Source organism: Hemitrygon akajei, chromosome 6 (assembly GCF_048418815.1).
Source record: "Hemitrygon akajei chromosome 6, sHemAka1.3, whole genome shotgun sequence".
Taxonomy (NCBI): domain Eukaryota; kingdom Metazoa; phylum Chordata; class Chondrichthyes; order Myliobatiformes; family Dasyatidae; genus Hemitrygon; species Hemitrygon akajei.
Window position 1 is genome coordinate 115,325,518 of NC_133129.1, and position 15,042 is coordinate 115,340,559.

At 47.2% G+C, this 15,042-nt stretch overlaps 1 protein-coding gene across 4 annotated transcripts in view; it reads right to left on the minus strand.

Annotated features, from left to right (window-relative positions):
- The window catches only part of cpt1ab (carnitine palmitoyltransferase 1Ab (liver)), a 74,944-nt gene that overhangs the window by 34,483 nt on the left and 25,419 nt on the right, over nucleotides 1–15,042 (minus strand). For all 4 annotated transcript variants that reach the window (XM_073049075.1, XM_073049078.1, XM_073049077.1 and 1 more), the window contains exons 3-8: nucleotides 8,344–8,499; nucleotides 7,663–7,802; nucleotides 7,410–7,581; nucleotides 5,328–5,429; nucleotides 2,687–2,824; nucleotides 333–410 (exon numbers count right to left, since the gene is read on the minus strand). In XM_073049075.1, coding sequence (XP_072905176.1) covers nucleotides 333–410; nucleotides 2,687–2,824; nucleotides 5,328–5,429; nucleotides 7,410–7,581; nucleotides 7,663–7,802; nucleotides 8,344–8,484 — 771 coding nt within the window. In that variant the 5' untranslated portion in view covers nucleotides 8,485–8,499. The remainder of the gene's footprint in view (nucleotides 1–332; nucleotides 411–2,686; nucleotides 2,825–5,327; nucleotides 5,430–7,409; nucleotides 7,582–7,662; nucleotides 7,803–8,343; nucleotides 8,500–15,042) is intronic.

The window sequence follows — 15,042 nt, forward strand, 5'->3', positions numbered from 1 at the left end:
GACTCATCCTCAAAAGAATGAAAAATAATCCACCCTCAAATCCCTCCGCCTTCTCCTTCAAATGCCCTTCCAGCTAACCTTCTTCAGATGGAATTGGAATTGGTTTGTTTTTGTCCCATGTACTGAGGCACAGTGAAAAACTTGACAGATAATTTACACAAAGTACAAAAGATCCAAACAAGGTTCAACTCATCTACTCCTTCCCTGACCCAAAACTGCACACAATCCTCACCTGCTCCCTCTCCCAGATCCCCATGTAGCCACAGTTCATCCAACCATCTTCCCCGCTCTCACCCGTGCCCACCTCTCATCAAAAATACACACCCACTCACCATTGCATAGTAATTGCTGTTCACCATGATGGGCCCGCGTCCTCGCAGATAGATGTACTCCTCCCACCAGTCACTGACCTGTTTATGAGATTACAGTCAAACCAGGGCATTCCAGACACACACATCGACATACAACAGCTTTGCCCATTGCCAGCCTCTACAGGACAGAGCAGTTGCCCAAAGCCTAACAGTACATCACTGCTGGCCACAGAGGTCATTGTCTACAAGGAGCAAGCACACAGTGGGGACTGTGGACAGTTCCACACATGGCCAAATGTCAGCTGTTCTCACCTGACCAAAAAGGAATTTTGACAGCTATCCATTGTGACCATCTTAGAACCCTTCTGCAGATGCCATCTGTCAGCATATTGCCAGTGAGGAGTCTGAATACTACTCCCCAGCCCTGGGGCAAAAAAACTGGATATTCTTAGTAAACCTCAATTAATGTGATGAAGCATTGGATTCATGGTGCTAGGTGGGAGTAATAAAGGAAAGAGAAAGATTAAGATCCCTTATTATATATATTAATGATTTCAATGGGTTTGCAGGTGGCATAATTTGTATGCTTTTGAGCCCATATGACAGAGGAGAAGAATTAGGCTATTTGGCCCATCATTTCATCATGGCTAATTTATTATCCCTCTCAATCCCACTTTCTTGACTTCTCACCGTAACCTCTGACACCCTTACTAATCAACCTCCGCTTTCAGTATACCCATGACTTGGCCTCCACAGCCATCTGTGGCAATGGATTTCACAGAATTGGAGACTGAAGAAGATTAACCTAGGTTACAACAGGATTTAGATCAACTGGGAAAGTGATCAAAGGAATGGCAAATCGAATTTAATTCAGATAAGTGCACAGGGATGCACTGTGGGAAGTTAATCCAGGACAGGACTTACCAAGTAAATGGCGGGGTGCTGGGGAGACCTAGGTGCATAGCCTCTGTGAGTGGCAACACGTTTAGACATGGTGTGAAGAATGCTTGCCTTTAGTAACTGAGTGGGGACATCACATTACAATTATACCATACATTAGTCTGAACTTGGAGTATTTATTGCAGGTCTGCAATTAACCTTGAGCAGGTACAGAAAAGATTCACAAGGATGTTGCCACGACTGAAGGGCTTGAGCTACAAGAAGTTGGATAGGCTGGGACTGTTTTTCCTGGAGCAAAGGAAGTTGCGGTTGGGGTTGGGGGGGGGGGGGGGGGTGGATTGGATGGTTTTATAGAGATTGGTAAAATCACGAGGGATGTTGCCTCATGATTTACAAGGATGTTGCCTGGATTAGGGAGCATGCCTTATGAGAATAGGTTGAGTGAACTCAGCCTTTTCTCCTTGGAGCAACGGAGGATGAGAGGTGTATAAGATGATGAGAGGCATTGATCATGTGGATAGTCAGAGGCTTTTTCCCAGGGCTGAAATGGTTGCCACAAGAGGACACAGAATTAAGGTGCTGGGGAATAGGTACAAAGGAGATATCAGGGGTAAGTTTTTTTACTCAGAGAGTGGTAAGTGCGTGGAATGGGCTGCTGGCAACGGTGGTGGAGGCGGATACGACAGGGGCTTTTAAGGAACTTTTAGATAGGTACATGGAGCTTAGTAAAATAGAGTGTTGTGTGTAAGCCTAGTAATTTCTCAGGTTGGGACATGTTCAGTACAACTTTGTGGGCCGAAGGGCCTGTATTGTGCTGTAGGTTTTCTATGTAGATAAGGTGAATGGTCACAGTCATTTTCCCAGGGTAAGGGAGTCTAAAACTCGAGGGCATGTGTGTAAGGTGAGAGGGGCAGATGCAAAATGGACCCGAGGAGCAACTTTTTCCACACAGAGGGTCGCGAGTATGAGCTGCCAAAGGGAGTGGTCGAGACAGGTAGCATTACAGCATTTCAAAAACATTTAGAAAGGTACGTGGATAGGAAAGGCTTAGAGGAATATGGGTTTAGTCAGTACAGGCCAGCTTGACTGAAGTGCTCTGTGAATCCACGAGTGAACGTGAAAACCGTGAGCAAGCAGGAAAAGGGGAAGAGAAAACGAGCACGAAGAGTGTAAGCTTCTTCAGCTCCAGGGAGGGCCACCGATCGCAGTCATTCATCCAGCACAGAGGCAGGCTCTTTGGTCTACCATCCACTCTAGTCATCAGGTACCACTGACCTCATTTTATCCTCCCCAAATTCCCATCAACTCCCCCCACAATCTAAAACTCACCCATATCCTCGGGACATCTACCGTAATTAATTGCCAGTGACTGGACATTATATCATCCAGTGTTTGGGCAGTCCCAGTAAACGTAGTCCCTGGCTGTGCAAAAAGCAGGTTCCAGTTAAAATCTCACCAGCAGAGCCATTACTTACATAGTTGGTGGCCCACCAGGATTTGAGCTTCAGATACCATTGAAGCCTCGGTCCCTCCTTCAGCTCAAAGTCCCGAGCCAGCGCCTGCATCCGCTTGAAATTCTCGTCAGTCAGGACTGGACGGACAGACTCCAGGTACTGGACACAACAAGAGCACTTCACTCCATCACAGACAATAGGTAGCACGGACACACAGAGCATCAAGAGAGCAGAGACACACATAGCGTCAAGAGATGGGGAGTCACTGGGGTTACCAGTGATCTTTACTGCAGAAGTTTGTTATAATTACAGTCAAAATCAATGTATCAAATTCTTGTCCCATATTACTGAAAGGGTTTGATAACACAGGAGAGTTTGAGCTAAGCAATAATTCAAATTCATCTCCATCTAACATCCCATAAACTCATGAACACTACTTCACTATTCCTCTTTTGCACATTTTATTTTTTTTATTGGAACTTGGTACTCCTTATGCATTGCACTGTACTGCTGCCACAGAAAACAAGTTTCACAACTAAGTCTGTTATAATAAACCTATATAATTCTAAATTACTTGGCACGAGACAGGGGGCCACAGGCTTATCGTCCCCATGATAGATCCTGGCACAAAGCTCCATCACTCCACTCCTCTTCTCCTTTTATTCCTCTCTAGCGTCCAGTATTTTATTCTCCCTCCCTTCGCCAAGTTCACACACACAACACTGAGACAGGTGATGTTACTAGCCAGAGTTCCACAGCATAGAAACTATCCACAATAATACCATTTCCCAGCACTTAGCCTGTAGCCTTCTCTGTCTCGGTGATTCAGATACTCGTCTGGATGCTTCATAAAGGTTGCAAGACTCTTTGCTGCCACCGCTCCCTCAGGCAGTGTGTTCCTGATTGCTGTCACGCACTGGGTGAATAAAAACCTGACCTTTCCTGTTCACCCTATCTGGGTCATTCAGCAATTTTATATGCCCCTTCAATTTATTAACCCAACTGTCTTATCTGTAGAATAGGAAACAACTCTGGACTGGTCCAGCATGCAACCTGCTGGAGGAATGCGGCAGATCAAGCAGTATCCGCAGAGGGAAGGAATCGTTGATGTTTCGGGTCGACGCACTGAGATCCTCCAGCAGATTGCATGTTGCTCCAGATTCCATCATTTGCCAATTCTTGTGTTTCCTCAGTCCTGGTCCATCCAACTCAATAACAATAATTCCCTGGGCTCGACAACATTTTTGTAAATCTCCTCTACATCCTTGTACGCACGTGATATACTTCATGTGGTCAGAACCAGTTGTGGTTTCACCACTGTGATAGGGCCAGGTGTTTCATACCGCTAGATTCTGCCTGATGTTATATTCCTGCTGCCATTGCTGCAAGCATTCTGCTATCAAAGTGACCAGCCAACAAATTAACCTGTTTATTCCTCCCTCAGCTGCCACTACCTTCCTCATTTTCAATATTACTCCTAACTTCAGTATCAGGGCCGTCTGCACACTTCTTAATCTAGCACCCCTACGTTTCTCCAAATTATTTGTAAAAAGCAAGGGACAGAGTGCTGAAGCCTGCAGAACTCCACTCCATACAACCTTTCTATCAGTGCCATCCAGTGATTTGCCCATGACCAATGTCAAAGTTTTGCTTATTTGGTTTATTCGTCTCCCATCTTAAATCACATTAGCAGTCAGATGAGTTCTATGCTTGTGTCCAAACGGGCTTAAAATCTCACCTTATGTCAGCTCCAACCTCGCTCTTCTGAAAAGCCTGTGATATGTTTTATCCAAGGTGGAGAATTATCTATTTTTAAAGTTGATTGACCCCTCAATTTCTTTGTCTTTGTAAAAGTCACTTTCTTCCTCTTTAACATCAATGCCTGCAATTCTCTCCTTTCTGAAGACAGTTGCAAACTATTCATTTAGAGCTGTGTACCCTTCCCTTTTACAAACTCATAAAATAGTTTGGCGTTTTCCTTTGTATTTCATGTCAATGTTACTTTTCAATCCCTTCCCAACTCTACACCTTACACGCCCCATGGCCTTTCCTAATGTCCACGCTCTTCATCCTTGTCACAGGCTTCCCCTTCTTGGTTTTATCCCACTCTGGTTTTGGACATCCATGAAGGCCCAAAACCCTGGAGATCTCCCTTTCACTTCCCACATGCTCTCCTCTCCCACCAGGTTAATAGTTCAATTGATAAAGTTGAGAATGCGTCAAAGCGGAGATAGACAAGAGACTTAGCTGGTTAATTTCAATTCTGAACATAGCTCAGAGGCAATAATGCACAGTAAGAGTATCAACTATCAAAACTTTACGCAGAGAGTGCCCTAGGCAGGTAAAGCTTACTCCAGTCCCATTGAACACATACAACATAGAACTCTGTTATCTATCCCACACTGCCTACAGCACAGGTTACATAACAACAAAGCTCCTTCAAGGTTGTCTCAGCTGAATACTGCTTTAGGAAATTCAGTGTTGATAACAAGCTTGAAACAAAAGTCGAAAAATACTGAGCCCACAGTGTTTACGGTGGCTGGGAGCAGTTATATCAGGACCTCACTTGTTCGATTGTCCAGACTGTGACAAGCTGAAGTAACTCCTGGGACACTTAGACCATTATTCAGCCTAAATGGATTAATAACTGCGATCCACTCACCTTTCCCATGGTGTCCTTGACAGCTGGTACGGGAAGTCGGGGCAGAGAAGTCTGGAAACTGTATGTCAGGGGCTTACGGCCAGAGAAGATCTTCACCATCAGCTGTGAGGAGACATGACAATGAAGATCCAGAAATAAATTCACTCGATCATATTAAGGAGAACTGCACCAGACACAACTCAACAGGGAAAGGGGCAACAATTGAGTGACTCAAATACCCACCCCCATTCCCAACCTAATATATTCTGCCCTAGACATAGACCATTCCATCCCAGACCCAGACCAATCTATCCTGATCCAAACGCCAGACCCAATCCATCCCACCTCAGACATAATCTATCCCTCCCCAGACCCACACCCAATCCATCCCCATTCCTAACCCAATCCTTCCCTCCCCAGACCCACACCCAATCCATCCCCATTCCCAACCCTATCCATCCTGTCCCAGACCCACACCCAATCCATCCCCATTCCCAACCCAATCCATCCCGAGTCCCAACCCAATCCATCCCTCCCCAGACCCACACCCAATCCATCCCCATTCCCAACCCTATCCATCCTGTCCCAGACCCACACCCAATCCATCCCCATTCCCAACCCAATCCATCCCGATTCCCAACCCAATCCATCCCTCCCCAGACCCACACCCAATCCATCCCCATTCCCAACCCAATCCTTCCATCCCCAGACACACACTCAATCCATCCCCATTCCCAACCCAATCCTTCCCTCCCCAGACCCACACCCAATCCATCCCCATTCCCAAACCAATCCTTCCCTCCCCAGACCCACACCCAATCCATCCCCATTCCCAACCCTTTCCACCCTGCCCCAGACCCACACCCAATCCATCCCCATTCCCAATCCAAACCTTCCCTCCCCAGACCCACACCCAATCCATCCCCATTCCCAACCCTATCCATCCTGTCCCAGACCCACACCCAATCCATCCCCATTCCCAACCCAATCCATCCCTCCCCAGACCCACACCCAATCCATCCCCATTCCCAACCCAATCCTTCCATCCCCAGCCACACACCCAATCCATCCCCATTCCCAACCCAATCCATCCCGTCCCAACCCAATCCTTCCCTCCCCAGACCCATACCCAATCCATCCCCATTCCCAACCCTATCCATCCTGTCCCAGACCCACACCCAATCCATCCCCATTCCCAACCCAATCCTTCCCTCCCCAGACCCACACCCAATCCATCCCCATTCCCAACCCAATCCTTCCCTCCCCAGACCCACACCCAATCCATCCCCATTCCTATCCCAATCCTTCCCTCCCCAGACCCACACCCAATCCATCACCATTCTGAACCCTATCCACCCTGCCCAGACCCACTCCCAATCCATCCCCATTCCCAGCCCAATCCTTCCCGTCCCAAACCCAGACCCCGAGACAATCCATCTCGCTCCAGACTCAGGCCCAATTAATCCCACCTGGACCCAAACCAAAACCATCCCTTTCTATACCCAAATCCAAGCCAAATTTATTCCACCACAGACCCACGCATAATCTATCTTATGCCAGACCCAGACAAAAGATCAATCCATTCCATTCTGAACTAGGCCCCAATCTCGCTCCAGACTCAGGCCCAATTAATCCCACCTGGACCCAAACCAAAACCATCCCATTCTATACCCAAATCCAAGCCAAATTTATTCCACCACAGACCCACGCATAATCTATCTTATGCCAGACCCAGACACAAGATCAATCCATTCCATTCTGAACTCGGCCCCAATCTATTCTATCCCATCCCACAGGAAGGTAACATCTTATGCTTCTGGGTTCCCTTACACAGCCTTTAATTAAAGGATTGTGTTTCTGCCAAATAGCTGAAAATGGTACATACCCAACAAGAATATTTTTCCCACCCATGTCCCTGAGGATCAAGAACCTCTGGAGGCATTTCTTTCCCCATCTCCCAGTAACCTCTCCAGATCCCAGAGGTGTGAGGGGGCTGTGGTGCTGATTTTGAACTGTTGTGTAGACACAGGGAAACTAACAAACCTTCCTTTCCCACAGCTCTGGAATGACATCAGGCATAGGGTTTGGGTGGCATTGACTTACCATCCAGAGCTTGATGTGGCCTGGGGTTTTGCCGTGTGCGACGTACATCCAGCCGTGATAGGAAAGAAGCAGCTTCAGTGTCTGGCGCATGGTGAAGACCAAGGCAATCCAGAGTCCCGTCCCGAAGAGCAGACCACTCAGGATGTTCTCACTCTGGTTGGACAGGTAACCACTGCCAAAGAAGAAAGGTTAATGTAGCAACAGATGATACCCAGAAACCTCCAGCGGCGAGGTCAGCAGCTCTAGCACCTACTTGGTAGGCAGGTGACCCCGGATCTTCTCGATCATTCCCAGAGAAGGGTCGACGCGGGCGTACATCGTTGCGATCACAGCCACCACCACGAAGAGCCAGCTGGAGGGGCTGGCAGGATAAACCCCCGTCAGGATCCCATTCTATGGAGAAGAATCAACAGATAATTCAGCAAAGGTTGGACCGCACACTAACCAAGGCCCCTCGCCACAGATCCTCATGTGGCCCCAGGACCTCTCAGCTCAGTTTACAGACAATTTGATTATCTGAGTGTTCCTGGTACCGCAGCAGCATCATGAAGACAGCATGTGTGATCCTGGTCAGAGCATCACAAGCCATCGATGCCACTGAGGGCTGAGGTCCTGGCATCAAATCTCCTTGGACCCTCTCCAGTGCATTTACACCCTTCCTGGAGTTTAGCGGCCAGAACGGCATACAGTGATCTAAAGTGTCATAAAGACTTGCGCTAATCTCCCAACTCACACACTCTATGCCCTGCACAGTTCCTGCATCACTGGGGGAGCAGTCAGGGGTGTAAATAACCAGAGCCCCAGTGTGGTATAGGTAACTTGTGCCATTGAGAGGTGCCCCCAGAGCAGTACAAGTAACCACCCTCTACCCCAAACACAGACAGACACACACCAGCTTTGCCTTCCCTGAATACACGATCGAAGGAGATCTTACTTTGTACCGTCGGAGACGTTTCTTCCACGACCGCAGACCAGACAAGTAGACTTGTTTCAGCGCCTCATGGCTCAGCTGCAAGTCGATGCCATCCGGGGTGACGGTGAACTGAAATGCCACAGCCTGGTGAGCTTCTGCCATCTGGAGTTGTCAGCCCTGATGGAGACACAGACATCTGGTGAACAGGCTCTCCCATCCCTTGGGCAACCAGTAAGAGGCAGCAGCCAGCCACTTCTTAGAATCACCCCCCGTACAGGTTCATGAACTCACACTCTCTCTTTTTTAAATCTTATTCATCTATGTTGCAGTATTTATTTACATTAGTAACAACGTAGTTTTTAATGACCTTAGAAAGCATCCTATCTTGATGCATAATGGCTTGATGTGGCAACTGCTCTGTCCAGGAACACACAAAACTGCTCAGCACGTCATAGGAACCACTTGTCCCCAAACCCAGCTCCACCCCACCCCACCTCACTAAAACTGCCAACCCTACCCATTCTTTCTTCTCCACCTTCCATCAGGGCAGAAGATTCAAAAGCCTAAAAGCACATTCCCACAGGCTCAAGGACAGTTTCTAAATCACTGTAATAAGACTATTAAATGGGTCTTTAGTACAGTAAGATAGACACTTAACCCTACAATCTACCTTACGATCTTGCACCTTATTGATAACCTACACTGTAATCAATACCTACACAGCTTCACTTTCTCTGTAGCTGTTACACCTCACTGTTATTGTTTTTACCTCAATGTGCTGTGCAATGATCTGAGCTGTATGACCAGAACACAAGACAGGCTTTCCATTGCAATAATAATCCAATACCACTATATCGCACACTGCTCTGTTGCCACACTACAACACATTTCACGAGACATATCGATGATAATAAGCATGATTCTGATCTGGAGAAGGCAGGGTAGATAGAGGGTGTTGAAGATGCAAGAGTAAACAGCCTCTTCTCCAATGCTTGCACACACAGGGAATGTACAAGCGGCCAGGAGCTCAGCAGTGGGACACAAGGTACTGCTGTAGTGGTAATTGACACAGTATCGTCAGGGGAACAGACAAAGCTCTCTGTCGTGGGGATAGATCGCCCTAAAGGCTGTGTTACCTGCCTGGTGCTCGGGTCCAGGACATCTTACCTGTCCTGAGGAGGAGTTTGCAGTGGGAGGGGAAAGATCCAGTTGTCACGGTCCACGTGGGTATCAACGACATAGGTAGAATAAGGAAAGAGGTTCTGCTGAGGGAATTTGAGCAGCTATTAAAAGCAGAACCAAAAATGTGGTAATCTCCAGATTACTATCTGAGCCACGTGCAAATTGGCACAGGGTCAAGAAGTTAATTGTGTGGCTCAAGGACTGGTGTGGGAGAAGAGGGTTTGAATTCCTGGGAAACTGGCACCAGTATTGGGGAAGGAGGGAGCTGCTCCAATGGGACAGGCTCCGCCTGAACCGTGATGGGATCTGGATCCTAGTGAATCGCATAACTAGAGCTGTGGATAGGGCTTTAAACTAAATAGCAGGGGAGGGGGTTCAACAGATTGGAGAAGTATGGATAAAGTAAAAGAGAAAAGTGTGCATAAAGATAAAATAAAGGGAAAAGTTAAAAAAGAGAAAAGCAAGGGTGAGTACAGAAAAATCAAATACATAAGTGACAAAGATTACTAGATTTTAAAAGCACAATGAGTGTAAGGGCACTTTATCTGAATGCCAACAGTATTTATAACACGGTTAATGAACTTGTGACATAAATCAGTATAAAGGGGTGTAATTTAGTGACCATTACAGAAACGTACTTGTAGGATGGAGAGGATTGGGAATTAAATATCCATCCAAAGATATCAGGAAATATGGAAGGATATGCAGGAAGGTAAGGGGAGTAGCGCTCTTAATTAAAGATGAGATCAGGGCGACATTGAGAGACGATATAAGTTCTAAGGAGCGGAAAGTTGAATCCATCTGGGTAGAGATTAAGAATAGAAAAGGGGCAAAAAAGACACAGGTGGGAGTCGACTACAGGCCACCAAATAACAACATTACAATGGCACAGGCAATAATCCAAGAAATATCTGAGGCATGAAAGAATGGAGCAGCATTTTTCGTGGGGAGTTTTAATTTGCACAGAGTTTGGGTGAATCAAGTTCATTGAGGCAGTCTTGAGCAGGTCTTCATAGAATGCAAACGTCACAGCTTTCTTGAAGAGCATGTTACTGAGCCTACAAGGGAACGTGCTATCTTGGATCTGGTCCTGTGCAATGAGACAGGTAAAATTAGCAATCTTGTAGTTAGGGATCCTCTTGGGAAGAGTGATCACAGTATGATTGAATTTCTCATACAAATGGAGGGTGGAATAGTTCAATCTAAAACCAGTGTAATTATGCTTAAACATGGGAGACTACAGTGGAATAAGGAAGGACTGGGAACACAGGCTATATAGTGGGATGGTTAAGGAACAGTGGAAGACTTTCAAGAGATTTTTCACAGTGCTCAATGTGAGAGTTGAAGTAAATTAAGATGTGCGTTTCTGAAAGAGGTTGGGGGTCGGTGCAGAAAACAAATGTGATTTAATTATGTCGGGGTTAAAGTCAGTAAACAAATGTGATTTAATTATGAATGCAGAAGCCCTGACAAGATTAACTGTTTGTGGAATCATTGAAGTCCTGAGATATGGACTATTGTTTTACAGAAATGTGTAAAAAAACAACTCCAAATATGGAATGGGAAAACACTGTGTACCTCCCGAGTCAGGGAGGGGAGGGGTAAGGAAGAAGGATAAAACCTGCTGCCCTGTAAGGTTCAGGGTTCCCTTCTCTGAAGGCACCCAGCTCTGCAGAACTGTTAATAAACTTTGTTTCCTTGAATTTGTCTTGAAGCCATTATTCGGGAGCGTGGCTCGTTTCTGACAACTTGGGGTGCTCGTCCGGGATCCACACTCCGGCCGTGAGGGGGGTAAGGAAGGACATCGGAGAAGGTGCACCCTGCCGAGTTCGGCAGTCCCTGATTCCTTGCTCGTCGCCCCGCGCGGCTTGAGCGAGTGATATCCGGCGGACTCAAGGAAACAAAGAGGGGTTGTCGAGGCAGTCGAGACAGTGAGCGATCGAGTAATTTCTGTGCACAGGACCCAGGTAAGAGATCCTGCAGTGACGTGGTAAACGAGAATTGTGGAACTACGGGGTAGCCTGCGAGTGGATTCCTGGGCGATCGCGGGAATACAGGTTCTGGAATTGGACAGGAGTGATCGAGCTAGGTGGGTCACATTCAAATTAAATTCCTGCAGTGACGTGGTGCGCAAGAAGTGCGGAACCACGGGGTAGCCTGCGGGTGGATTGGAACCGGGCAAGTCCTCAAGATGGGGAATAAGGGGTCTAAGAGAGAAAAGGGTAAAGGAATTCCAGGCGCCAATGATGAAAAATACCCCGGGGTACCCCCTGATAGTCCGTTGGGACGGATATTAGAAAATTGGGATTACGGGAGGCGAAAAGGAAAGTCAAAGAAAAAAATGATACAGTACTGTGAATTCTGGTCCCGCCAGCCAATCCAAGGGTCGGCTGTGTGATGGCCTAAGTTCGGGTCTAGCGAGGATTGGGTACAACAAGCCCTTAATCTGTACGTGAATTCAAAACCTAACGTTAAACCCGAAGAAAGTGATTATGCCCTATGCTGGTTACCAACGACAAATAGTTATAAATTGAAAAACGATAAATGAAGGGGGACAGAAACAGAATACATGGGAGGTGCTCGAGCACCTGCCGCCCCCCTCATGTGCCCCCTACCGCTCCGCAAATCGATGACCTTGAGGCAAGGGAAAGTGAAAATGAATCGGCAACTGCAGCTGGAGAAAATGCAGACCAGGGTGAAGAGGAAACGGAGCGTGCAAAACCGTGGAATGCAGGAGCTAGGAGGATGGAAACCAGGTCACAAACAGCTAAAAATCACAAAGAGGAAGTCGAACAGACCGCCAGACTATATCCTCTGAGAGAAGTACCTATGGGAGGAGCAAATGGAGGGACGGGGTATGTTAATGTTCCTCTGACTAGCGCTGAGGTACAGAATTTTAAAAAGGAAATTAAAGGCCTATTAGAAGACCCCATGGGCCTGGCCGAACAGTTGGATCAATTCCTAGGACCCAACATTTATACCTGGGATGAAATGTACTCAATTATGGGAACCTTGTTTTCCACCCAAGAAAGACAAATGATAAGACAGGCGGCCATAGTAATGTGGGAAAAGGAAAGGCCAAACGAAGCAGAGCCGCAACAGAAATTCCCTCTTGTGGACCCAGGCTGGGATAAGCAAACGGAGGGGGGCCGAAGAAATGAGAGATATGCGAGAATTCCTAATAAAGGGAATAAGACAGGCTGTGCCAAAGGGATACAACTTCACTAAGGCCTTTGGAAGTCACCAGAACCCCGATGAAACCCCGTCAGATTTCCTGGATAGGATTCGGAAAAATATGCAACAATACGCAGGAGTAGACCCAGAGACAGAGGTGGGACAACAACTAATTCGAGTAGAGCTTGTGTCCAAAGCCTGGCCGGACATTAGGAAAAAGCTGGAGAAAATGGAAGATTGGAACAGCAAGCCCTTGAGTGAATTACTCCGTGAGGCTCAGAAGGTCTTTGTCAGGAGGGACAAAGAGAAACAAAAGAAAGCAGCCAAGATAATGGTCCAGACGGTCCAACAGGTGACCGCAGACAAAAGAGAAAGAAGAGACCCATGGCCGGGACGAAGTGGCAGCCAAGATCGAAGTAGGGGACCCAGGAGGGCCCCTAGATGTTTTCACTGCAATGAAGAGGGACACTTCAGGCGCGAGTGCCCCAGATACCGACAGGAAGTCCAGTCGTATGCCATGATGGAAGATGAAGACTAGGGAGGTCGGGGGTTCCACCCCTTGGGGATGAATTATCAGCAGGAACCCCTGGTAAATTTAAAAGTAGGTCCCCAAGGGTCAGATACAACCTTTATGGTAGATTCGGGTGCCGAAAGATCTAGCGTAATCCAAATACCTCCCAGCGCCCAAACTGGAACAAAGGTAATGGGGTATCCGGTATCGGAGGAAAGACAATACAAGTGCCAATTGTGGACAATGTGGAAGTCGGATATGAAGATAGAGCAACTAGACGGGACCTCCTCCTGCTGCCCTCGGCAGGATTTAATCTATTAGGAAGAGATCTGCAAGTTCAATTGGGTATTGGAACAGTGCCAAGCAATGGAGAAATAATAGTAAAATTATTCGCATTAAAAGAGGAAGACGATCGGAAAATAGAGCCCGAGGTATGGTATAGAGAGGGAATCAGGGGAGGATTGAACATCAGCCCTTTACAGATTACCTTGTTACCAGACAGTCGCCCAGTGAGAAGGAAGCAGTACCCCATTGCGATGGAAGGAAGAAAAGGGCTGCAGCCGGTGATTGAGGGATTGATCGCTGACGGACTACTGGAGGAATGTATGTCACCATATAATACCCCAATACTTCCGGTGCGAAAGCCAGATGGGACTTATCGGATGGTACAAGACCTGCGGGGCCTAAATGCAGCAGTTCAAACCCGATACCCGGTAGTGCCCAACCCTTACACGCTGATGAGTAAGATCTCCCCTGACCATGAATGGTTCAGTGTAATAGATCTAAAAGCCGCCTTCTGGAGTTGCCCGCTAGAAGAGAGCAGTCGTGACATGTTTACGTTCAAATGGAAGTACCATACCCCGTGGCATCCCCAGAGTTCGGGAAGAGTAGAACGAATGAACAGCACCCTGAAGGCACAGCTAACCAAGTTGATGTTGGAAACCAAGCTACCATGGACCAAGTGTTTGCCGATCGCTCTCCTGAGAATACGTACAGCGCCCCGGAAGGACATAGGAGTATCTCCTTATGAGATGCTCTTTGGACTGCCATATTGAAATAAAATAGAGGGGTATCCCACACTACAGGGGGGTGATTTATTTGTAAAGAACAATTTACTGGCCTTGTCCCGTTCCTTTGCAGAACTGCGGAAAAAGGGTCTCTTGGCCCAGACTCCGCCGCTCGACTTTGCTTTACATCAGATCGTGCCTGGAGATTGGGTTCTGGTAAGGACCTGGAAGCCGGAGAAGTTACAGCCACAGTGGGAAGGCCCTTTCCAGGTCCTGCTAACAACAGAGGCGGCTATACGGACAAAAGAAAAAGGGTGGACACACGCATCCAGGGTAAAAGGACCTGTGAAGCCCGAAAGCCGCACTGAGTGGACCTGTGTTTTCGGTGAAGAACCGTTGGTGGTGAAGCTAAAAAGGCAGCAAAAATGAACTCTATGTGGACTGTAACATTATTGACTGTAATATATTTGATTCTATATGTCAGGGAAATTGAAGGGAAATGTGACAAGTGCAGAACCGTGGTACGAGTGGGGCAGAGGGTGATCCCTGGATCCTTCGTATCCCACTCGCATGTAAATGACCGTTGTTATGATAAAAGCAGAAGGGTGTTGGGAAAATGGTAAGCCGTACTATCAGGTCTATAATAAAGGCGGTTGGTGGCGAACAGTACTCTGGATGGTGGGAGGTGGATTAATGAGTTTGATGCTTTTACCCTGCCTCATTCCCTGTGTACAAGCACTAATAAGACGAAGTGTGTCACAACTTCAGGCAGTAGCAATACCCCAACATGGGACAAATGAGCTAAAACTTATGCTATTAAAGAAGAAAGTTGACCCTCCACGGGGG